The sequence below is a fragment of the Oncorhynchus mykiss genome, chromosome 6 (assembly GCF_013265735.2).
Source record: "Oncorhynchus mykiss isolate Arlee chromosome 6, USDA_OmykA_1.1, whole genome shotgun sequence".
NCBI lineage: Eukaryota > Metazoa > Chordata > Actinopteri > Salmoniformes > Salmonidae > Oncorhynchus > Oncorhynchus mykiss.
Window position 1 is genome coordinate 31,511,781 of NC_048570.1, and position 25,212 is coordinate 31,536,992.

The window sequence follows — 25,212 nt, forward strand, 5'->3', positions numbered from 1 at the left end:
ACTGCCCCACCCAGACAATGTTCCACAGGGATCGCTGCAAAACAATACAAACAAGGAAATAGAGACAGTATCAGGCTGGGGGAAAGGTTGGTTTACTGATCAATCTGAATCCTGAGTAAAGGGAAATTGTACACAGACATGGAAATGAGGAGGAAGGGCCATATCCTGTTGGATCCCAATCCCCCCACCCACACTGACAGATCAGGTCAGCATCCTCTCTGCTTTAAAGTCCCAGCATGTCTCTCCCTCTCTACACGTGAGAGCCACTGACAATATAAGAGAAGGGATTTTAAAAAGTACATGGTACAGTACATGGGGTATTGGCAGGAGGTCAACCAAAGCCAAGGTGAACAATGTCAATCCAAATAGATTTCACAATTTTCTTTCAACATACCCTCACTACATAGTGGTTACTTGGGAACCAGACCGGTGCTAATGTTATCAAGCACTCAATTTCATAGCTCACTGCAGGGATCACCAGCAGGATTTGACCAGGAAATCCCAACAACACACCCAGGCTCTATGTGAAGAAGAGAGGGGTAAAGTCAGCCAAGGAAAGAGATCAGAATTAGAAAAGGACCAAATATGATGGAACCACTTCATAACACACAGCATCAAAATTGGAATCTGTTCAATCACTAGGCTATATTCACATCACACGTTGGTACGGATTCAAACTCAAGAGAGAAAAACTTGCCAAAAGTGGCCAATAAAATAGGGCACAGAAACAGAGGAAGGAAAAGAGCAATGACCATGTTTTTCAAACACCTGACATGTCAGAATTTAACCAGGACTGTGTGTGTTCTTTACAAGTTATGAAATATGTTCCATTTGGTAATTTTGTCAATTGAAAGCTATTTGCCCAGAGGATACTAGTGATTTACAAAGTTAAGCAGAGAGAGCTTATTTTGTTGACAGATACTAGGCCTCGCGTCCTCAACTGACAGGACGAGCTAAAGGGCTATGACATTAAGGAAAGCAAAGCCCACAACCTATTTGATGATGAAATGCATAATAACTACACCACATGCTATAGCTGTATGGTATTTGTTTGCCATCTGTTTGTCAGTGAGTGCACATTAAGTATCTCTAATTAACTAACTTACCAACAATTAACCACATAGCCACCACACTGGAGTGGAGGCCCCTCTCTTGCCACAGAGTCTGCCATCCATGTTGTCCCAAGGCTTTTCTTTCTGTACCATCACCTCAATGCTCTCCATGTACTTTTGCCACGCAGAACGCATGGAGATACCAAACATGAAATCCCTTTCCTGTAACCAAAGCCACAGTGAACCACTGTAATCCAATTCCATCTACATTCCACCGCGTTTCTTAAATAAGATAAGGTGCTGCTTTTTCACCCCTCTCTGCCCCTGGGTGACCATGTGGCCTGTGCTCTGCTTGTTGTAAAATACCATGCGGGCACAGTGTCTGCAGCGCAGTTCAATGGAATGTTGAATTATTTGACAAAACATGGGACTGGGAGGACAAAGGCCAAGAATAATGTATCCTGCAAAATACAGACAAAGCCAGTGCAAAAAGACGAGACACTGGAACTGATCCACTCATTTCCCTACCTATCTAGGCTTGGACGAGTCAGACATTATCTAGGCTTGGACGAGTCAGACATTATCTAGGCTTGGACGAGTCAGACATTTCAAACAACGGTCAAATGGCATATCAAATGTCAAGTAAGGACAAGGCAGCATTTGCCATTTCACCTTGATTTTTTAAACTGGAACGTCAGGATCCGTTACAGGATCTTGCCAGGGTCTAGCCTAAACTATAACAATGAAATATGTAAAATGTCTCAAATGAAGGCCTTCGTCTAAGCATGCACTAATCCCATTTCATTCCAAGACATGAGCCCCCACGCCACCAATCCTATAAAGCTACTTAAATCAGGACAGGCTTTAGACAGACCACCTAGGCCTAGGTTAAATGTTACCATCACAGAACAGGATTTAAAGGTGCAAGGTTCTGTTGTGTTACATCCACCAAGACAATGAACCCCATTAAATGAGGTAAAAAAAAAATAATTAAAAAGCTGTGGGCAATAGTTGTGATGAAACAATTATTTTTGACCAGAAGAATACACCACAGAAATCATGCTGAATGGTGTGCTCATCCAACCCATGCATGATCCTGGTCACTTACCAAATAAGTCACATCTACAGTGCATCCAGAAAGTATTCACACACCTTGATTTTTCCCACACGTGTTAGGTGGGATTTAAATGTATGTCAATTTTTTGTCAACGATCTATACATAATACTCTAGGTCAAAGTGAAAAACATTCTAACCCTAACCCTTGATTACAAGTATTCAACATGTTAGAATCATCTTTGGCAGCAATTACAGCTGTGTGTCTTTCAAGGTAAGTCTTTAAGAGCTTTGCACACCTGGATTGGACAATATTTGCATTATTTTTTTTATTTTTTATTATTTAAGTCCTGTCAAGTTGGTTGTTGATCATTGCTAGAAAGCCATTTAAGTCTTGCCATAGATTTAAGCAGATTTATTTCAAAACAATAACTAGGCCACCCAGGAACTTTCAACGTCATCTTGGTAAGCAACTCCAGTGTATATTTGGCCTTGTGTTTTAGGTTATTGCCCTGCTGAAAGGTAAATGGCTCCTAGTGTTTGTTGGAAAGCAGACAACCAGGTTTGGCCTGTGCTTAGCTCTATTCAGTTTGAACTCCCTTGGGGATGATAAGCATACCCATAACATGATGCAGCCACCACCATGCTTATAAATATGAAGAGCGGTACTCAGAGATGTGTTGTGTTGGATGTTCCCCAAACATTACACTTTGTATTCAGGGCATAGTTGATTTCTTTGCCACATTATTTGCAGTTTTACTTATTGCAAACAGGAATATTTGTATTCTGTACACGCTTCCTTTTCACTCTCATTTAGGTTAGTATTGTGGAGTAACTACAATGTTGTTGATCCATCCTAAGTTTCTCTCCAATCACAGCCTTTATACTATGTAACCATTTTAAAAACACCATTGGCCTCATGGTGAAATCCTTGAGCTGTTTCCTTCCTCTTTGGCAACCGAGTTAGGAAGGACACCTGTATCTTTGTAGTGACTGGGTGTATTGCTACACCACCCAAAGTGTAATTAATAACTTCACCATGCTCAAAAGGCTATTCAATGTCTGCCCTTCTTTGCGAGGTATTCGAAAACCTCCCTGGTCTTTGTGGTTGAATCTGTGTTTGACATTCACTGATAAACTGAGGGACCTTAAAGATAATTGCATGTGTGGGGTACAGAAATTAGGCTGTGGTTCAAAACTCCATCCTACTTATTCTGACTAAAGAAAAATGTATTCTTAACATATTTAGGGGTTGAATACTTAACATTGCAGCTTTTCATTTTTAATTGTAAAAACCTAAAAACCATAATTCCACTTTTACATGATGGGGTATTGTGTGAAGACCAGTGACAAAAGATCCATTTTAAATTCAGGCAGTAAAAACAAAATGTGGAAAAAGTCAGGGAGTGTGAATACTTTAGGAAGACACTGTAGTTAGACACATCACATGCTATCTTGGCGTCACCCTCAAGTTCAACAAATCTCAGAGCAGGTTTGGCAGCACACAGAAGAGGGCAAAGGAAATGCAGGGGACAAAAAGACCATTATGCTGCGTTTAGATGAGGGATGCAAAAACCATCATACCAGTCTGTATAGCGGGATAAGAAAGCAATAGAGAGGGTGACGGCAAAAGCAAGCCAGCACAACTGTATGCATTGCTATGGTGATTTCAGTAAACAAACAGTGCAAATCAACATCCAGTAGAAAACATCGTTATGGCAGATGGCAAAAGTTGAAATATTTGAACTGGCGGCAAGTCCCATCTACCGTGCCGGCTGACGGCATTCACCGCCAGCCTCGAAGGCATTTACCACGTGGGCTCATGAAAACAATGACATCTGGTTCGCCGTCTATCTAATACCATCTAAAAACGCAGCATTAAACTTGGCGTCCCACAAAAGAGGATACTATTGGCAAGACGCCAACACCTTTCCATGATGTGTCATGTTTACAGCACCAAGGTCCAAGTGCCTAAACAAACAAAGAGACAGTCTTCATCCTATTTTAAGCACTTATGTAAAACTCCTGCTATTAATGTTAATCACTGGATGGGATACATTTATCATGCACCTGTGTGAGGGTTAGGAGTTATAAAAACGGTTTGTCATAGTGCATCATGACTGAATCATTAATGGTGTTGGGTGTGATAATCCCATCTTTGAATCTTTAGTAACATTGTGTACAAAATCTCTGAAAGTCAAATCTAAACAAACAATATGTCTTTAAAAATCATATTTGTACTTTAAATCCATGATTAAATCACCTTTTGTCTGTTATGCTTTTTTTTTTTTACAAGTTGCCTAGTCTGTTTATTTGAACAAGTGGTATTTCTGTATATAAAACATGCCCGTTTGGTTTAAAAAACATCTGAATATAATAAATCTGTGTTAGTCTACAAATAAACAACCAGCAAGAACTGTGCATGATGATTTGACACCTCCACAGGGCAGAAAGAAATTGGCTGAATAAACCACCAAAAGTAATGTGTAGGGCTGTAGGCTTAATTAGTTGCTTATGTGTACTCCCAATCGTTATCAAAATCCTATTTAAAAGTTTAATCATTTAATTTTCCTGTAGAGTTGTCGTCTCAGGAGGAAGGCATAACCTCATCACCTTGGTGATGTGGACTCAGATGCACCTTGCACAGAGAACCTGACACTAACTTAATGTAGAACATGTTATTAACAGAGGTTTGCATTCTAAGTTACCAATAGACAGAATTGCTACCTGAAAATGTGTGCTCTTGTTGTGTTCTCATGAATTTCTTAAGGACCTTCATCTTGGAATCCATTCATACAAATGCGGATGGAGAAGAGGGGTATTAGTGGGGTCGGCGACATTGAGTCCTCTCTCCACGAATCTCAAACCACCCCCACGCCCCTACCAAATCTCTCAGAGGGCCCTTCGTTGTCACGTGTTGCTGACTGAACTCACAGGGTGGTGACTTCCAGAGAGTGGCAAGGGGATCAATAAACCAATCAACTTCGGGACACATCGTTACTTGAATGGTGCAATTAATGTTCCACTTTTAATTAAAATGTCATACTTGTTTTATGATTTAACAAATGCATGTGACATTATTAGGCACGCCTCTCCATTCTTTTGTATCAAATTGCTTAAACTCCAACCACATCGCAGTGCATGCCGGGATAGCACTTAGCTCTGTAGCCTACAGCCTTGATGGCTTGGCGGAAGAGGCTATCGGAGGGTCTAATTATAACCCTCGATAATGTTCACTCACTCAGCTTTGGGACACTTGTGCATTATGGTGGAGGCGCACATGAATGCGCAAATGGAAGTGCAAGGGAGTGATTTGGGATTCAGTACCCCTCTCCCTGCTGCATCCTCTGTAGCCTAACACTTCCTTGCATCTCACACTTAATTTCCCTCTGCATTCTGACCCACTTCCTCTCCCAGCAGAGCTATAGGAGGCAGGGGAGAGACTTCTAAGGAAACGACGGTGTGATCCGAGGGGCCAGCCAGCCCGAAGTTCATGTGTCCTGACATCCAGACCAAACATGACCGTGGTGTTAACATGCGACCCTCAGGTCCGACTGACAGCTAGCAATGGCCAGTCCTGCACCCACGACTCACACTCAATCTCTCCAAAGGAAGGGAACTCCCAAGCTACTTACGAACAAAACTATTTGAATAAAAGTGTGTTGAGGGGGATGAAGGCTAATAATTTATAGGCAAGTCACTTTGTTCTGAAAACCAAAATCCAGTAAAAATCTAAATGGCCTGTTAAAAGGTCAAAATGCTACTTAACAGACTGAAAAGTGTAAATGCTGATAAAAGCTATGGCTGTTCAACACATCTAGCCAAGTCACACAAGTAGGTTGGCATTATACATGGCCATTCATGGTGACCCATCACCGCGCGCCCGCTGCTGCTAGAAGGTAAGCAATAGAGGAATGTTTATGGGGATACAAAAATACAGATAAATCAGATACAAAATCATAACGTCTTTATGGTCTCAATAAAATATATCTTCATCCACTTAATTTGACCCAATCGATCGTTGAAACATAGCGGTGTCGGTAGCGCAGCTATGCTTTGCCTTGACCCCCCCCGTCCCTTTTGCAGAGTATTATTCAGCTGCAAGTAACGTTATACTGGCTAGTACATTATTCCTTCTCCCTTGGTCTTCCTGACTACACCAAACAAATTAGAATTACAGAATATTATTTTTCCAGACATAACATAAGACAAGTCTCATCTCAAGAAAGCTCCGTCACAATTAAACGTAACGTTATTAGCCTATTCCTCGAACTATTTAAAATAAAGTGGTGCAATCATTGCAACTATGTTCTTAAAAAATGAACGACACTTCTGCGGGAACAATGCGCTTCCGTCAGGGAATTATTGTATCGGTGGACAAAATACTTTGATTTGATTGATTGTACTCAAAATTGTTACAAACACACCCAAATTACATTGCGTGTTGAACGCTGAATGAAGCTCTCTGAATCAAGACTTTCCAGTTACCTAAATATTCTCTAATTTCGTTGAGTTTGACGCTAAATTACATTACCGTCTTCATCCTCTTCTTTTTAGTGGAACCGCCGGTTAGTTTGGTTCATCAGATACGATGACGTTGTCGTGGCTAATATACCCCACCCCAACTGGCTGCTGGACTGGCCATTCATTCCGCATGGAGGCTATCATAAATATTAGAGAAACAAGGTAGCTTAACTAGCAGACATCACCTAACTTAGCTAGGTAGCAAACTCATTGACGTTGAAAACGTGGCGATCCTAATTCAGCTAGCCAATGTTAATTGTACTAGCTAGCTAACGTTAGCTTTCTTAACTGAACCCAAGCAATTGCCTCGCTAACGTCACTTAACTAAAGCGTAGACGGCACAGTTGAATACAATCAACCAAGCAGGAATATCGCTAACTGTGTATACAATATTAGTCAACATAAAGCAACAAGACGTACCTTCCAGATCAAAGTAAAAAAAAAATATCCCTGACTGTTGAATTATCTTAAATAGGACTCCCGACGTTTATCCAGCTGAAGCCGCTGACAACTCGCCTAGTGCTCTCTTTTCCCCTGTCACTGCTGCACCGGATACACCGCCCGCCCCCTATCCCCGCCTCAGTTATGGCTTGCCCAGGCATTTTTGGACAAGAGCACCCAGTGGTGTCATAATACCCATAAAACCTAGCGGTCAAACTGGAAATAGGGCCAATCGTTTTTCCCTTAGAGAATTTTAGGAACACCTAACATAAGGTCTGTGCTTCGTGTAAGCTTACCCTGGCATGACGTTTTTGATAACAATATCAAATCTCTCTCGGACAAGGTGACTTTTATCAATATATTCAGCTCTTTTTATTCTCAGATTTGACAATTAGTATCGAAGTAGACCTTATGCAAACTCCTGCACGTCATCTCTAGCCGACACCTTTGCTAAATGGTAGTGTCAATTTAAAACTTGCACAAGCCAGTTAAATAATTGTCCATGTAAAGAAATGTAACAAAATTCATTATTACATTTAGTTTTTAGATAGTTGATCCAGAGACTCTTACATTTGCCTCAATTCGCCAGTCTCGTCCAGATCATAATGACAAATGTAGTTCTTTATGGTAGCCACATTATCAGCAAATTAGCAGTTCATTTTTGGAGGGTAAATACAGGCAAATAAATTGAAGTCACTTTGTCCTAGAGAGATACACAGTTATCAAAACGTCACTCCAGTGTAAGCCTCCAGGAAACACGGCCCTTATTTTAAGTGTTAATAAATTCCCATATGGGAAAAATGTATGATGTAAAAACAATTGGAACTATTTCCTTGTTTGACTGCTATGTTTTATGGGTATTATGACTCATACTGTGGTATTCTATAGGTGAGCAACAGCCAAAGCCACCAATCATTGTTAGAGCTGGGTCTGGTATAATTAAGCAGTAAGGCGGGAGGGGGTGTGGTATATGGCCAATGTACCACGGCTAAGGGCTGTTCTTATACTCAACGCGGAGTGCCTGGATACAGCCCTTAGCCGTGGTATATTGGCCATATATCACAAACCCCCGAGGTGCCTTATTGCTACTATAAACTGTTTACCGACGTAATTAGAGCAGTAAAAATAAATTGTCATACCCGTGGTATACAGTCTGATATACCACGGCTCTCAGCCAATCAACATTCACGGCTCGAACCACCCAGTTTACAATACATACATACAGCATACTGTATAATGTTTCAGTGTGATAAATGTTAACGCCTGCAAAAATCAGAAACTTGTGGAGCAAAAACCATTGACATAATCCCCCCTCTATCTTTTCTTTTAATGGCAGACGTTAAACAATTTGAAGGCATGGGAGTGGTTGGTGAACTGCAGCTATGCAAATGTCATCCAGACACATGGTGTGGTGTGTTACTATAACTGCTACCTCTGCAGCTGTTGACAAAATATTATTTCAGGTATTTTAGTTATTAGATTTAATAGATCATGAATTGAAGATCGAAATTGGGGAGAAAAAGAGTTGTCAATTATTTATTTAAATAATGGACCTCATGACTTTTTTTCTAATTGCCACAAGATGGCATCATTTTACAAAGCCACATTTAGCAGAATAAGCCACATTCTACAAGTATTACAAATAGCAGCTTTATCCTATCAGCACACCAAATGTTTACCCGAGCCACATTGTTTAGGGCCACTAGATGAAGGTAGATCTGTGGGTATTGGGATACATTGCATAACAAGTAAAAAAAACATGTAAACAAATGATTTATATACAGTACCAGTTAAAAGTTTGGACACACCTGCTCATTCAAGGATTTTTCTTTCTTTTACTAATTTCTACATTGAAGAATAATAGTGAATACATCAAAACTATGAAATAACACACATGGAAAGTGTAAAACAAATCAATGTTTTACATTTGAGATTCTTCAAAGTAGCCACCCTTTGCTTTGATGACAGCTTTGCACAATCTTGGCATTCTCTCAACCAGCTTCATGAAGTAGACATCTGGAATGTATTTCAAGTAACAGGTGTGCCTTGTTAAAAGTTAACTTGTGGAATTTCTTTCGTTAATGCATTTGAGCCAATCAGTTGTGTTGTGACAAGGTAGGGGTGGTATACAGAAGATAGGCCTATTTGGTAAAATAGCAAGAACAGCTCAAATAAGCAAAGAGAAACAACAGTCCATCATTACTTTAAGACATGAAGATCAGTCAATAGGGAACATTTCTAGAACTTTTAAAGTTTCTTCAAATGCAGTCGCAAAAGCCATCAAGTGCTATGATGAAACTGCCTCTCATGAGGACCGCCACAGAAAAGGAAGACCCAGAGTTACCTCTGCTGCAGAGGATAAGTTCATTAGAGTTACCAGCCTCAGAAATTGCAGCCCAAATAAATGCTTCAGAGTACAAGTAACAGACATCTCTACATCAACTGTTCAGAAGAGACAGCGTGAAATCAGGCCATCTTAAGATGCCAGACAGCCACAGACAGAGACGGCTGCCTCGCTTCTAGGGCGGCAGGGTAGCCTAGTGGTTAGAGCGTTGGACCTGTAACCGGAAGGTTGCAAGTTCAAACCCACAAGGTACAAATCTGTCGTTCTGCCCCTGAACAGGCAGTTAACCCACTCATTAACTCATCTCTAGCCGACACCTAGGCCGTCATTGAAAATAAGAATTTGTTCTTAACTGACTTGCCTGGTTAAATAAAGGTTAAATAAAATAAAAAAATAGTCCTTAGCAAACTTTTCAGAATTTTGTTTTTTTATGTATTATTTCTTACATTGTTAGCCCACATACAGCCGGGAAGAACTATTGGATATCAGAGAGACATCAACTTACCAGCACTATGACCAGGAATACGACTTTCCCGAAGCGGATCCTTTGTCGAACCACCCAGGGCATTTGAACTGATTCCAAAACATCGCCGCCGGAGAAGAGGCAAACGGATTGGTCTTCTGGTCAGACTTCAGAGGTGCGCACAACACCCACCACTTCTGAGTATATTACTTGCTAATGTCCAGTCTCTAGATAAAAAAGGTAGACAAAATTAGGGCAAGGGTTGCTTTCCAGAGAGACATCAGGGATCGTAACATACTCTGTTTCACAGAAACATGGCTCTCGTGATATGCTGTCAGAGCCGGTACAGCCACCTGGATTCTTTGTGCGTCGCACCGGCAGGAATAAGCATCTCTCCGGGAAGAAGAAGGGCGGGGGTGTATGTTTCATGATGTAGTTGTAACAACATACTGGAACTCAAGTCCTTTTGTTCACCTGACCTATAATTCCTCACAATCAAATGCTGACCCTATTATCTACCAAGGGAATTTTCCTTGGTTATTGTCAGAGCCGTGCATATCCCCCCTCAAGCAGATACCCTGATGTTCCTCAAGGAACTTCACTGAACTTTATGCAAACTGGAAACCATACATCCCGAGGCTGCATTTATTGTAGCTGAGGATTTTAACAAAGCAAATTTGAGAACTAGGCTACCTAAATTCTATCAGCATATTGACTGTAGTACTCACGCTGGTAAAACACTGGATCACTGCTACTCTAAATTTTGCGATGCATACAAGGCCCTCCTTTCTGCAAATCTGACCACGACTCCATTTTGTTCCTCCCTTCCTATAGGCAGAAACTCTAACAGGATGTACCCGTTTCAAGGGATATTCAACTCTGGTCTGACCAACCGGAATCCACACCAAGATGTTTTGACGTATACGCTGATTTGGTGAGTGAGTTTATAAGGAAGTGTTTTGGAGCTGTTGTACCTACTATGACTAATAGTTAGCCTAACCAGAAACCGTGGATAGATGGCGGCATTCACACAAAAATGAAAGCGCGACCCATCACATTTACTCATGGAAAGGTGAATGGGAATATGACTGAATACAAACAGTGTAGTTATTCCCTCCGCAAAGCAATCAAACAAGCGAAATGTCAGTATAGAGACAATGTGGAGTCACAATTCAACAAGACGTATGTGGCTGGATCTACAGACAATCACATACTCCAAAAGGAAAACCAGCCACGTCACGCACACCGACGTCTTGCTTCCAGACAAACTTTCTTTGCCTGCTTTGAGGATAATACAGTGCCACCGACGCGGCCCACTAACAGGGACTCTCCTTCTCCGTGGCCGACACGAGTAAGACATTTATTTTTACCCCTTTTCTCCACAATTTCGTGGTATCCAATTGTTAGTAATTACTATCTTGTGTCATCGCTACAACTCCCGTATGGGCTCGGGAGAGACGAAGGTCGAAAGCCATGCGTCCTCCGAAACACAACCCAACCAAGTCGCACTGCATCTTACCCGGAAGCCAGCCGCACCAGTGTGTCGGAGGAAACACCGTGCACCTGGCAACCTTGGTTAGCGTGATCTCCCGTTCCCGTCCACAGATCTCCCGTTCGCGGCCGGCTGCGACAGAGCCTGGGCGCGAACCCAGAGTCTCTGGTGGCACAGCTAGCGCTGCGATGCAGTGCCCTAGACCACTGAGCCACCCGGGAGGGCGAGTAAGACATTTAAACATGTTAACCCTCGCAAGGCTGCCATTGCAGACGGCGTACCTAGCTGTGTCCTCAGAGCATGCACAGACCAGCTGGCTGGTGTGTTTACGAACATATTCAATCAATCCCTATCCCAGTCTGCTGTCCACACATGCTTGAAGATGGCCACCAATGTTCCTATACCCAAGAAGGCAAAGGTAACTGAACTAAATTACTATCGCCCCGTAGCACTCACTTCTGTCATCATGAAGAGCTTTGAGAGACTAGTCAAGGATCATATCACCTTACCGGTCACCCTAGACCCACGTCAATTTGCTTACCGCCCCAATAGGTCCACAGACAATGCATTCGCCATCACTCTGCCCTATACCATCTGGACAAGAGTAATACCCATGTAAGAATGCTGTTCATTGACTACAGCTCAGCATTCAACACCATAGTACCCTCCAAACTCATCATTAAGCTTGAGACCCTGGGTCTTGACCCCGCCCTGTGCAACTGGGTCCTGGACTTTGACGGGCCGCCCCCAGGTGGTGAAGGTAGGAAACAAGATCTCCACCCCGCTGATCCTCAACACTGGGACCCCACAAGGGTGTGTGCTCAGCCCCCTCCTGTACTCCCTTTTCACCCATGACTGCGTGGCCATGTACGCCTCCAACTCAATCATCAAGTTTGCAGATGACACAACAGTAGTGGACTTGATTACCTACAATGGCGAGATAGCCTACAGGGAGAAGGTGAAAGCACTCGGAGTGCGGTGTCAGGAAAACAACCTCTCACTCAATGTCAACAAAACAAAAGGAGATGATCGTGGACTTCAGGAAACCGCAGAAGGAGCACCCCTCTATCCACAGGACAGCAGTGGAGAAGGTGGAAAGTTAAATTCCTCGGCGTACACATCACAGACAAACTGAAATGGTCCACCCACACAGGCTGTGTGGTGAAGGCAGCGGAACAGCGCCTCTTCAATGTGGCTTGTCACCTAAAACCCTCACAAATGTTTACAGATACACAATTGAGAGCATCCTTTTGGGCTGTATTAAAAAAACATATATACATATATATATTTAACCAGGTAGGCTAGTTGAGAACAAGTTCTCATTTACAACTGCAACCTGGCCAAGATAAAGCAAAGTAGTTCGACAATGACTTACACATGGAATAAACAAACAGTCAATAATACAGTAGAAAAAGTCTATATACAGTGTGTGCAAATGAGGTAAGGCACCACCCACCACTGCGATCCCATCTTGCTCCTTTGCACCCCAGTATCTTTACTTGCACATTCATCTTCTGCACATCTACCATTCCAGTGTTTAATTGCTATTTTGTAAATACTTTGCCACCATGGCCTATTTATTAGTCTTCCATTTCCTAATAATTGCTCCCACAGTTGATTTATTCAAACCAAGCTGCTTACCTATTGCAGATTCAGTCTTACCAGCCTGGAGCAGGTCTACAATTTTGTTTCTGGTGTCCTTTGACAGCTCTTTGGTCTTGGCCATAGTGGAGTTGGAGTGTGACTGTTTGAGGTTGTGGACAGGTGTCTTTTATACTGATAACAAGTTCAAACAAGTGCCATTAATACAGGTAACGAGTGGAAGACAGAGGAGCCTCTTAAAGAAGAAGTTACAGGTCTGTGAGAGCCAGAAATCTTGCTTGTTTGTAGGTGACCAAATACTTATTTTCCACCATAATTTGCAAATTAATTCATAAAAAATCCTACAATGTGATTTTCTGGATTTTTTTTCTCATTTTGTTTGTCATAGCTGAAGTGTACCTATGATGACAATTACAGGCCTCTATCATCTTTTTAAGTGGGAGAACTTGCACAATTGGTGGCTGACTAAATACTTTTTTGCCCCACTGTGTGTGTGTACACACACACACACTATTTTATACCATCTATTGCATCTTGCCTATGCCGCTCTGTCATTGCTCATCCATATATTTATATATTCTTATTCCATTAAATTTACTTAGATGTGTGTATTAGGTAGTTGTGGAATTGTTAGATATTGCTGCACTGTCAGAACTAGAAGCACTTCGCTACACTCGCAATAACATCTGCAAACCATGTGTAAGAGACCAATAACATTTGATTTGATGGGCGAATAGCTGCAAAGAAGCCACTAGTAAAAGGTCAACAATAAGAAGAATAGACTTGCTTGTGCCAAGAAATACGATGAGTCCAAATCGGTTCCAACCACTGTGTCTTGAATTCAAGGCACACTTAACCAGCATTGCTACGACAACGATATGCCATCCCATCTGGTTTGCGGTTAGTGGGACTATCATTTGTCTTTCAACAGGATAATGACCGAAAACACTCCTCTAGGCTGTGTAAGGGCTATTTGACCAAGAAGGAGAGTGCTGGAATGCTGTATCAGATGACCTGGCCTCCACAATCACCCAACCTAAACCCAATTGAGATGGTTTGGGATTAGTTGGACCGCAGAGTGAAGGAAAAGCAGCCAACAAGAGCTCAGCATATACAGTTGAAGTCGGAAGTTTACATACACAGTTTGGTTAAAAGTCATTTTTCAACCACTCCTATAGTTTTGGCAAGTCGGTTAGTACATCTACTTTGACACAAGTAATTTTCCAACAATTGTTTACAGACAGATTATTTCACTTAAAATTCACTCTCACAATTCCAGTGGGTCAAAGGTTGACATACACTAAGTTGACTGTGCCTTTAAACAGCTTGGAAAATTCTAGAAAATGATGTAATGGCTTTAGAAGCTTCTGATAGGCTAATTGACAGCATTAGTCAATTGGAGGTTTACCTGTGGATGTATGTCAAGGCCTACCTTCAATCTCAGTGCCTATTTGCTTGACATCATGGGAAAATCAAAATAAATCAGCCAAGGCATAAGAAAAATAACTGTAGAGCCAAAACGCCTGAAGGTACCACGTTCATCTGTACAAACAATAGTACGCAAGTATCAACACCATGGGACCACGCAGCCGTCATACTGCTCAGGAAGGAGACGCGTTCGGTCTCCTAGAGATGAGCGTACTGTGGTGCGAAAGGTGCAAGTCAATCCCAGAACAGCAAAGGACCTTGTGAAGATGCTGGAGGAAACAGATACAAAAGTATCCATATCCACAGTAAAACAAGTCCTATATCGACATAACCTGAAAGGCCACTCAGCAAGGAAGAAGCCACTGCTCCAAAACCGCTATAAAAAAGCCAGACTACGGTTTGCAACTGCACATGGGGACAAAGATCGTACTTTATGGAGAAAGGTCCTCTGGTCTGATGAAACAAAAATATAACTGTTTGGCCATAATGACCATCGTTATGTTTGGAGGAAAAAGGGGGAGGCTTGCAAGCCAAAGAACACCATCTCAACCGTGAAGCACGAGGGTGGCAGCGTCATGTTTTGGGGGGTGCATTGCTGCAGGAGGGACTGGTGCACTTCACAAAATAGATGGCTTCATGAGGGAGGAAAATTCTGTGGTTATATTGAAGCAATATCTCAAGACATCAGTCAGGAAGTTAGCTTGGTCACAAATGGGTCTTCCAAATGAACAATGACACACTTAGCATACTTCCAAAGTTGTGGCAAATGGCTTAAGGACAACAAAGTCAAGGTATTGGAGTGGCCATCACAAAGCCCTAACCTCAACCCTATGTAAAATTTGTGGGCAGAACTGAAAAAGCGTGTGTGAGCAAGGAGGCCTAGAAACCTGACTCAGTTACACCAGCTCTGTCAGGAGAAATGGGCCAAAATTCTGTTAAAACCTTGGATCATTGCTATTCTAACTTCCCCGACGCATAAGGCCCTCCCCCGCCCTCCTTTCGGAAAAGCTGACCACGACTCCATTTTGTTGCTCCCTGCCTACAGACAGAAGCTAAAACAAGAAGCTCCCGCGCTGAGGTCTGTTCAACGCTGGTCCGACCAATCTGATTCCACGCGCCAAGACTGCTTCCATCACGTGGACTGGGATATGTTCTGCATTGAGGCGAACAACAACATTGACGAATACGCTGATTCGGTGTGCGAGTTCATTAGAACGTGCGTTGAAGATGTCGTTCCCATAGCAACGATTAAAACATTCCCAAACCAGAAACCGTGGATTGATGGCAGCATTCGCGTGAAACTGAAAGCACGAACCACTGCTTTTAATCAGGGCAAGGTGACCGGAAGCATGACCGAATACAAACAGTGTAACTATTCCCTCCGCAAGGCAATCAAACAAGCTAAGCGTCAGTATAGAGACAAAGTAGAGTCGCAATTCAACGGCTCAGACACAAGAGGTATGTGGCAGGGTCTACAGTCAATCACGGATTACAAAAAGAAAACCAGCCCAGTCACGGACCAGGATGTCTTGCTCCCAGGCAGACTAAATAACTTTTTTGCCCGCTTTGAAGACAATACAGTGCCACTGACACGGCCCGCTACCAAAACCTGCGGACTCTCCTTCACTGCAGCCGACGCGAGTAAAACATTTAAACGTGTTAACCCTCGCAAGGCTGCAGGCCCAGACGGCATCCCCAGCCGCGCCCTCAGAGCATGCGCAGACCAGCTGGCTGGTGTGTTTACGGACATATTCAATCAATCCTTATCCCAGTCTGCTGTTCCCACATGCTTCAAGAGGGCCACCATTGTTCCTGTTCCCAAGAAAGCTAAGGTAACTGAGCTAAACGACTACCGCCCCGTAGCACTCACTTCCGTCATCATGAAGTGCTTTGAGAGACTAGTCAAGGACCATATCACCTCCACCCTACCTGACACCCTAGAGCCACTCCAATTTGCTTACTGCCCAAATAGGTCCACAGACGATGCAATCTCAACCACACTGCACACTGCCCTAACCCATCTGGACAAGAGGAATACCTATGTGAGAATGCTGTTCAGACTACAGCTCACCATTTAACACCATAGTACCCTCCAAACTCGTCATCAAGCTCGAGACCCTGGGTCTCGACCCCGCCCTGTGCAACTGGGTACTGGACTTCCTGATGGGCCGCCCCCAGGTGGTGAGGGTAGGTAACAACATCTCCACCCCGCGGATCCTCAACACTGGGGCCCCACAAGGGTGCGTTCTGAGCCCTCTCCTGTACTCCCTGTTCACCCACGACTGCGTGGCCACGCACGCCTCCAACTCAATCATCAAGTTTGCGGACGACACTACAATGGTAGGCTTGATTACCAACAACGACGAGACGGCCTACAGGGAGGAGGTGAGGGCCCTCGGAGTGTGGTGTCAGGAAAATAACCTCACACTCAACATCAACAAAACTAAGGAGATGATTGTGGACTTCAGGAAACAGCAGAGGGAGCACCCCCCCTATCCACATCGATGGGACAGTAGTGGAGAGGGTAGTAAGTTTTAAGTTCCTCGGCGTACACATCACAGACAAACTGAATTGGTCCACCCACACAGACAGCATCGTGAAGAAGGCGCAGCAGCGCCTCTTCAACCTCAGGAGGCTGAAGAAATTTGGCTTGTCACCAAAAACACTCACAAACTTCTACAGATGCACAATCGAGAGCATCCTGTCAGGCTGTATCACCGCCTGGTACGGCAACTGCTCCGCCCACAACCGTAAGGCTCTCCAGAGGGTAGTGAGGTCTGCACAACGCATCACCGGGGACAAACTACCTGCCCTCCAGGACACCTACACCACCCGATGTCACAGGAAGGCCATAAAGATCATCAAGGACAACAACCACCCGAGCCACAGCCTGTTCACCCCGCTATCATCCAGAAGGCGAGGTCAGTACAGGTGCATCAAAGCAGGGACCGAGAGACTGAAAAACAGCTTCTATCTCAAGGCCATCAGACTGTTAAACAGCCACCACTAACATTGAGTGGCTGCTGCCAACACACTGACTCAACTCCAGCCACTTTAATAATGGGAATTGATGTAAATTGATGTAAAATATATCACTAGCCACTTTAAACAATGCTACTTATTATAATGTTTACATACCCTACATTACTCATCTCATACGTATATACTGTACTCGATACCATCTACTGCATCTTGCCTATGCCGTTCTCTACCATCACTCATTCATATACCTTTATGTACAGTGCCTTGCGAAAGTATTCGGCCCCCTTGAACTTTGCGACCTTTTGCCACATTTCAGGCTTCAAACATAAAGATATAAAACTGTATTTTTTTGTGACGAATCCACAACAAGTGGGACACAATCATGAAGTGGAACGACATTTATTGGATATTTCAAACTTTTTTAACAACTCAAAAACTGAAAAATTGGGCGTGCAAAATTATTCAGCCCCTTTACTTTCAGTGCAGCAAACTCTCTCCAGAAGTTCAGTGAGGATCTCTGAATGATCCAATGTTGACCTAAATGACTAATGATGATAAATACAATCCACCTGTGTGTAATCAAGTCTCCGTATAAATGCACCTGCACTGTGATAGTCTCAGAGGTCGGTTAAAAGAGTAGAGAGCATCATGAAGAACAAGGAACACACCAGGCATGTCCGAGATACTGTTGTGAAGAAGTTTAAAGCCGGATTTGGATACAAAAAGATTTCCCAAGCTTTAAACATCCCAAGGAGCACTGTGCAAGCGATAATATTGAAATGGAAGGAGTATCAGACCACTGCAAATCTACCAAGACCTGGCCGTCCCTCTAAACTTTCAGCTCATACAAGGAGAAGACTGATCAGAGATGCAGCCAAGAGGCCCATGATCACTCTGGATGAACTGCAGAGATCTACAGCTGAGGTGGGAGACTCTGTCCATAGGACAACAATCAGTCGTATATTGCACAAATCTGGCCTTTATGGAAGAGTGGCAAGAAGAAAGCCATTTCTTAAAGATATCCATAAAAAGTGTTGTTTAAAGTTTGCCACAAGACACCTGGGAGACACACCAAACATGTGGAAGAAGGTGCTCTGGTCAGATGAAACCAAAATTGAACTTTTTGGCAACAATGCAAAACGTTATGTTTGGCGTAAAAGCAACACAGCTGAACACACCATCCCCACTGTCAAACATGGTGGTGGCAGCATCATGGTTTGGGCCTGCTTTTCTTCAGCAGGGACAGGGAAGATGGTTAAAATTGATGGGAAGGTGGATGGAGCCAAATACAGGACCATTCTGGAAGAAAACCTGATGGAGTCTGCAAAAGACCTGAGACTGGGACGGAGATTTGTCTTCCAACAAGACAATGATCCAAAACATAAAGCAAAATCTACAATGGAATGGTTCAAAAATAAACATATCCAGGTGTTAGAATGGCCAAGTCAAAGTCCAGACCTGAATCCAATCGAGAATCTGTGGAAAGAACTGAAAACTGCTGTTTACAAATGCTCTCCATCCAACCTCACTGAGCTCGAGCTGTTTTGCAAGGAGGAATGGGAAAAAATGTCAGTCTCTCGATGTGCAAAACTGATAGAGACATACCCCAAGCGACTTACAGCTGTAATCGCTACAAAGTATTAACTTAAGGGGGCTGAATAATTTTGCACGCCCAATTTTTCAGTTTTTGATTTATTAAAAAAGTTAGAAATATCCAATAAATGTCGTTCCACTTCATGATTGTGTCCCACTTGTTGATTCTTCACAAAAAAATACAGTTTTATATCTTTATGTTTGAAGCCTGAAATGTGGCAAAAGGTCGCAAAGTTCAAGGGGGCCGAATACTTTCGCAAGGCACTGTACATATTCTTTATCCCTTTACACTTGTGTGTATAAGGTAGTAGTTTTGGAATTGTTAGGTTAGATTACTTGTTGGTTATTACTGCATTGTCGGAACTAGAAGCACAAGCATTTCGCTACACTCACATTAACATCTGCTAACCATGTGTATGTGACAAATAAATGTGATTTGATTTTGAAATTCACCCACTTATTGTGGGAAGCTTGTGGAAGGCTACCTGAAACGTTTGACCCAAGTTAAACAATTTAAAAAGGCAATGCTACCAAGTACTTACTGAGTGTATGTAAACTTCTGACCCACAGGGAATGTGATGAAAGCAATAAAAGCTGAAATAATTCATTCTCTCTACTATTATTCTGACATTTTGCAGTCTTAAAATAAAAGTGTTGATTCTAACTTACCTATGACAGGGAATTTTTACTAGGATTAAATGTCAGGAATTATGAAAAACTGAGTTTAAATGTATTTGGCTATAGTGTATGTAAACTTCCAACTTCAACTGTATATGGGAACTCCTTCATGACGGTTGGAAAAGCATTCCTCATGAAGCTGGTTGAGAGAATGCCAAGCTGTGTGCAAAGATGTCAAGGCAAAGGGTGGCTACTTTAAAATATATTTTGATTTGTGCAACTATTTTTTGGTTAGTACATGATTCCATGTGTTATTTCATAACTTTGATGTTTTCACTATTGTTCTACAATGTAGAAAATATTTGGTTTTTTTTAAACTCTTGAATGAGTAGGTGTGTCCAAACTTTTGACTGGTACTGTATATATTGGACTTATGGATCAGAAAAGCCTGTGGTTACCAAATGCTTTCAGCATAGAAATCCTTCAAATATATATTGGTGTAAAGTAATTGTACTTAAGTAATTTTTTGGGATATCTGTACTTGACTATTTATACACTGCTCAAAAAAATAAAGGGAACACTTAAACAACACAATGTAACTCCAAGTCAATCACACATCTGTGAAATCAAACTGTCCACTTAGGAAGCAACACTGATTGACAATACATTTCACATGCTGTTGTGCAAATGGAATAGACAACAGGTGGAAATTATAGGCAATTAGCAAGACACCCCCAATAAAGGAGTGGTTCTGCAGGTGGGGACCACAGACCACTTCTCAGTTCCTATGCTTCCTGGCTGATGTTTTGGTCACTTTTGAATGCTGGCGGTGCTTTCACTCTAGTGGTAGCATGAGACAGAGTCTACAACCCACACAAGTGGCTCAGGTAGTGCAGCTCATCCAGGATGGCACATCAATGCGAGCTGTGGCAAGAAGGTTTGCTGTGTCTGTCAGCGTAGTGTCCAGAGCATGGAGGCGCTACCAGGAGACAGGCCAGTACATCAGGAGACGTGGAGGAGGCCAACAACCCAGTAGCAGGACCGCTAACTCCGCCGTTTTGCAAGGAGGAGCAGGAGGAGCACTGCCAGAGCCCTGCAAAATGACCTCCAGCAGGCCACAAATGTGCATGTGTCTGCTCAAATGGTCAGAAACAGACTCCATGAGGGTGGTATGAGGGCCCGACGTCCACAGGCGGGGGTTGTGCTTACAGCCCAACACCGTGCAGGACGTTTGGCATTTGCCAGAGAACACCAAGATTGGCAAATTCGCCACTGGCGCCCTGTGCTCTTCACAGATGAAAGCAGGTTCACACTGAGCACGTGACAGAGGAGACGCCGTGGAGAACGTTCTGCTGCCTGCAACATCCTCCAGCATGACCGGTTTGGCAGTGGGTCAGTCATGGTGTGGGGTGGCATTTCTTTGGGGGGAACGCACAGCCCTCCATGTGCTCGCCAGAGGTAGCCTGACTGCCATTAGGTACCGAGATGAGATCCTCAGACCCCTTGTGAGACCATATGCTGGTGCGGTTGGCCCTGGGTTCCTCCTAATGCAAGACAATGCTAGACCTCATGTGGCTGGAGTGTGTCAGCAGTTCCTGCAAGAGGAAGGCATTGATGCTATGGACTGGCCCGCCCGATCCCCAGACCTGAATCCAATTGAGCACATCTGGGACATCATGTCTCGCTCCATCCACCAACGCCACGTTGCACCACAGACAGTTCAGGAGTTGGCGGATGCTTTAGCTTTAGTCCAGGTCTGGGAGGAGATCCCTCAGGAGACCATCCGCCACCTCATCAGGAGCATGCCCAGACGTTGTAGGGAGGTCATACAGGCACGTGGAGGCCACACACACTACTGAGCCTCATTTTGACTTGTTTTAAGGACATTACATCAAAGTTGGATCAGCCTGTAGTGTGGTTTTCCACTTTAATTTTGAGTGTGACTCCAAATCCAGACCTCCATGGGTTGATAAATTTGATTTCCATTGATCATTTTTGTGTGATTTTGTTGTCAGCACATTCAACTATGTAAAGGAAAAAGTATTTAATAAGAATATTTCATTCATTCAGATCTAGGATGTGTTATTTTAGTGTTCCCTTTATTTTTTTGAGCAGTGTATTTTTGGCATTGTTTTACTTAACTATATTCCTTAAGAAAATAATGTACTTTTTACTCCATACATTTTCCCTGACATCCAAAAATACATATTACATTTAATGCTTAGCAGGACAGGAAAATGGCCCAATTCACACACTTATCAAGAGAACATCCCTGGTCATCCCTACTGCCTCTGATCTGGCGGACTCACTAAACACAAATGCTTTGTTTGTAAATTGTCAGTGTTTGTGTGCTCCTGCTTATCCGTAAATTAAAATAAGAAAATTGTGCCATCTGGTTTGCATAATATAAGGAATGTGAAATGATTTGTACTTTTATTTTTGATACGGAAGTATATTTAAAACCAAATACTTTCAGTAGTATTTTACTGGCTGACTTTCACGTTTACTTGAGTCATTTTCTATTAAAAAGGTATCTTTACTTTTACTCAAGTATGACAATTGGGTACTTTTTCCACCACTGTACATTTCTCATTCATCCCCATGGTGCCATATTATCTTTATTCATCCCCACTTACAGTAGGCTGTCACATAATGCACATTTCAGATGATTCCTACCTTTTCTCACAGATGGTTTCCTCTCCAGTGCCTTCTCTGGGGACTTCTTGGGGAAGTCAAAAGCCGCCAACATTTGAGCCACCTTCACAGACTGGGCTTGCTCCGAAACCCAATCAGGCTTTGCTTCCAATGGCTTTGTCAAATCTGGATGCTTCAGCTTTTCTTGTAGTAGAATGTTCTCCTTTATGAGTTCAGAAACAGGCCTTGATTTAGGAGTATCCTGGTGTTTGTCACACTCTGAGGCAGTTTCGTCGTTGTCCTGGGTAGACTTTTCATCATAATGTACTGCAGTGGTGCGCTCTGTGACTTGCTGTGACAGAGGCTCTGTTTTTAAAGTCTCATTTTGAGACTGAAGCTTCTCATCCATACTCCCTTGGCTTTCTTCTGATAGAGCCATCCCAGTTCCTACCGAGGCCAGGGTAGCCTCTATCACTACAACTGGGATGTCTGTAATTTGACGAGGGTCCTTATTGGTCTTAGCCTCCTCCATAGAATCATCATGCAAGGCCTCTGAGGTGCATAGGCTAGGTGTTGTTTTCCCAGCAGTGATATTTTCTGTTTGTGATGGAATCTCAGTGACAGGGATAGTGCTGGGGGATTCATCCACATCACTCCTCGAGGAGGGCCTGCCCTCAACATGTGGACTCTGTGAGCTCTCTGGTGACTGCGTTTCAGCTGGGGGGGTATTTTCCATCGTCTTCTCCACGTTTTGGTGCGAGGCAACTGTTGTTGCTGAATCCTGCTCTGAATCTTTACAGTCAGCTTCATCCATTGGTGAGGATGTCCTCGCTTCTCGCTCAGTGACAGATTCAGTCTCTAGAAGTGAAGCTGGTAGACAGATTATATCTGTGGAGTCTTGAGCAGTTTTCGCTGCCTGCTCACTCTTTGTCAGACTTTGTGGATGATCCTCTTCATGGCAGGGCTTGGTGTTAACTTCTGCTCCAGGGGGTCTCTCTGTTGCACATACAGAGGATGATGACGACATGGTTTCTTCCTCAACATCGCACTGTAATTCAGGGATATTTTTATCTGATGGAGCTGTCTTTGCAACATCAGCGGATGATTTTGGTGTTGTTTTCATTACGACATGTTTTGGTTTTGTTTCCTTCACTGCTGATATTGGTGTTGATATCGCCCCTGTCTCAACACCCTGTGAAGGAGGCTTTGTCTCAGATGTTTTCAGCTGGTCATGGTCGTCAGACTGGTCCCTTGACACAGAGACCACCTTTCTAACTTTGGTGAGATCTGGAGATGCCTCATTTTTGTTTCTTTTCAGTAGCTTCTCCAAAATAGAGCTTGGCCCTACTGTAGGCACCATGGACAGGTCTTCTTTGTCCCCTTGATTGGGAGGGTCAACTGTAGGGGATCCTGCCCTGTCCAGCTCACTTTGTTTGTGATTATCATTCAGGCCAGACTTGATGTCACATCTTGCTGCCTCTGACGCTTTATTCTCTTTCTCAATGTCACCCTTGTTTTCATTGTCATGTGGCTTTACCTTTCCCACTGTTGGATGGTCATGGTTCAAGGTCCCACCCACAACTGACAGACACTTTTTCCCTTTGGTCTTTTTCAATGATGATTGACGTTTAGTCTTACAGGGACCCTTCAATTCTCTCAAACCACCTACAGCTCCATCAGTGCACTCGGTGTCTTCATCCTCAACGGCCTCGGAGGTTCCATTTTTCATTTCCTGGTCTTTCTGAACAGGCAACTTCTTTCTTCCTCCCTCTTGTTCGACGTCATCAGTAGTTCCCGTATTAGTCCCACCCATGCCAACTTCTACAGAACCCTCCTTCTTGTATTCCATGGTGGCCTCACCCATTGAAACAGTGGCATCAGTTATCTGCCCAGTAACTTCCCCTAAAGCAGAGCAGAGGTTTTCTTCCAGGTTTTTCTGATGTGAAGCTGTTCTCTCATCTCGACGGTACATCTTGGCAGTTTTACCCTCCTTCTTCTCCTTATCCCTCTCGTTTTGGGTGGATTGTCTGGGTATTCTGGCCTTCACCTCACTCTGTGTGTGACTCTCTGGGCTCTGGCTATTGTCCGGATCCTGTGGAGTCAGTAGAACAGTCCTGCCTCCCTCCTCTCCTCCAGCCCCTTCCTCTCTCACCTCCCACTCCATGGAAGGACTCACCCTTTTCTGAGTGCTAAGGTTTTTCTCTGCCGAAGGTGTTGTTGGCTCGCTGCCTGGGCCTTCATCCAGATTCTCAGCGGCTGCTTTCCCTGGATCCTCCCCGGCATTACCGGCCTCCTCACGGGGGGTTCCTCCCTCCATGGCAACGCCCGTGCCCCCACTTGCATCCTCCAGGTCGATGCAGGGCCCCCTCTCCTCCGCTTCTCCACCGCGGGCCTGTTCATCCTCCACCTTATCTTGATTCTGCCCCATGCTAGTCTGTGGAGAAAGACAAGCCATTATCATCCTCACTCTTAAGTAGCAGTCTACAACAGGCTTTGGCATGCCAGTCCACCAGCGTTTACCTAACTGTAGACACTGTGCCCTGCTCTCCCACAACCACTCTCTCCATCTCTTTATTTCACAGCAGAGTGTATGAATAAATACATGTCCCACTGAGAACAGGCAGAGGTGGAAACATCAGCTGGAAACATGAGGTAGAGACAGGAAAATGAGCAGTGTAATTAGATATCAGGCACAACGCCAGATTCATTTACTGTGAAATAGCTCAAATCTGACCATGTGTAGACACAGTGTAGACATTATATACCACTATGACATTATGGGAGCTAAAGGAGAGCAGAAAGTCACACTAAAAAGAAGTCATTTACATGGTCTGCTCTGGCTAAGCATCTTATGACCACAGATTGTTCATGTCCTTGCAATGTTAACCCGTATTGGGTCAACTTAAGAAAAATACATTGGAGTCACAAGATTTAACTGAAACCTCCCTCATTTTCCCTCTGAGGGTGATCATGTCAGTAGTCAGC

At 43.5% G+C, this 25,212-nt stretch overlaps 1 protein-coding gene across 3 annotated transcripts in view; it reads right to left on the reverse strand.

Moving 5' to 3' along the window:
- The window catches only part of LOC110525740 (coronin-1C-A), a 73,958-nt gene that overhangs the window by 45,948 nt on the left and 2,798 nt on the right, over positions 1-25,212 (reverse strand). The window contains exons 1-2 of one of the 3 annotated variants that reach the window (XM_036979880.1): positions 7,051-7,204; positions 6,641-6,767 (exon numbers count right to left, since the gene is read on the reverse strand). Coding sequence is in view for 1 of the 3 variants with exons in the window: in XM_021606140.2 (XP_021461815.2) it covers positions 22,270-24,655 (2,386 nt within the window). In the remaining 2 variants the exon portion in view is untranslated. Of the gene's footprint in view, positions 1-6,640; positions 6,768-7,050; positions 7,208-22,269; positions 24,662-25,212 lie in introns of those variants that run through there. The other 2 variants (XM_021606140.2, XM_021606142.2) reach the window with 2 other exon arrangements.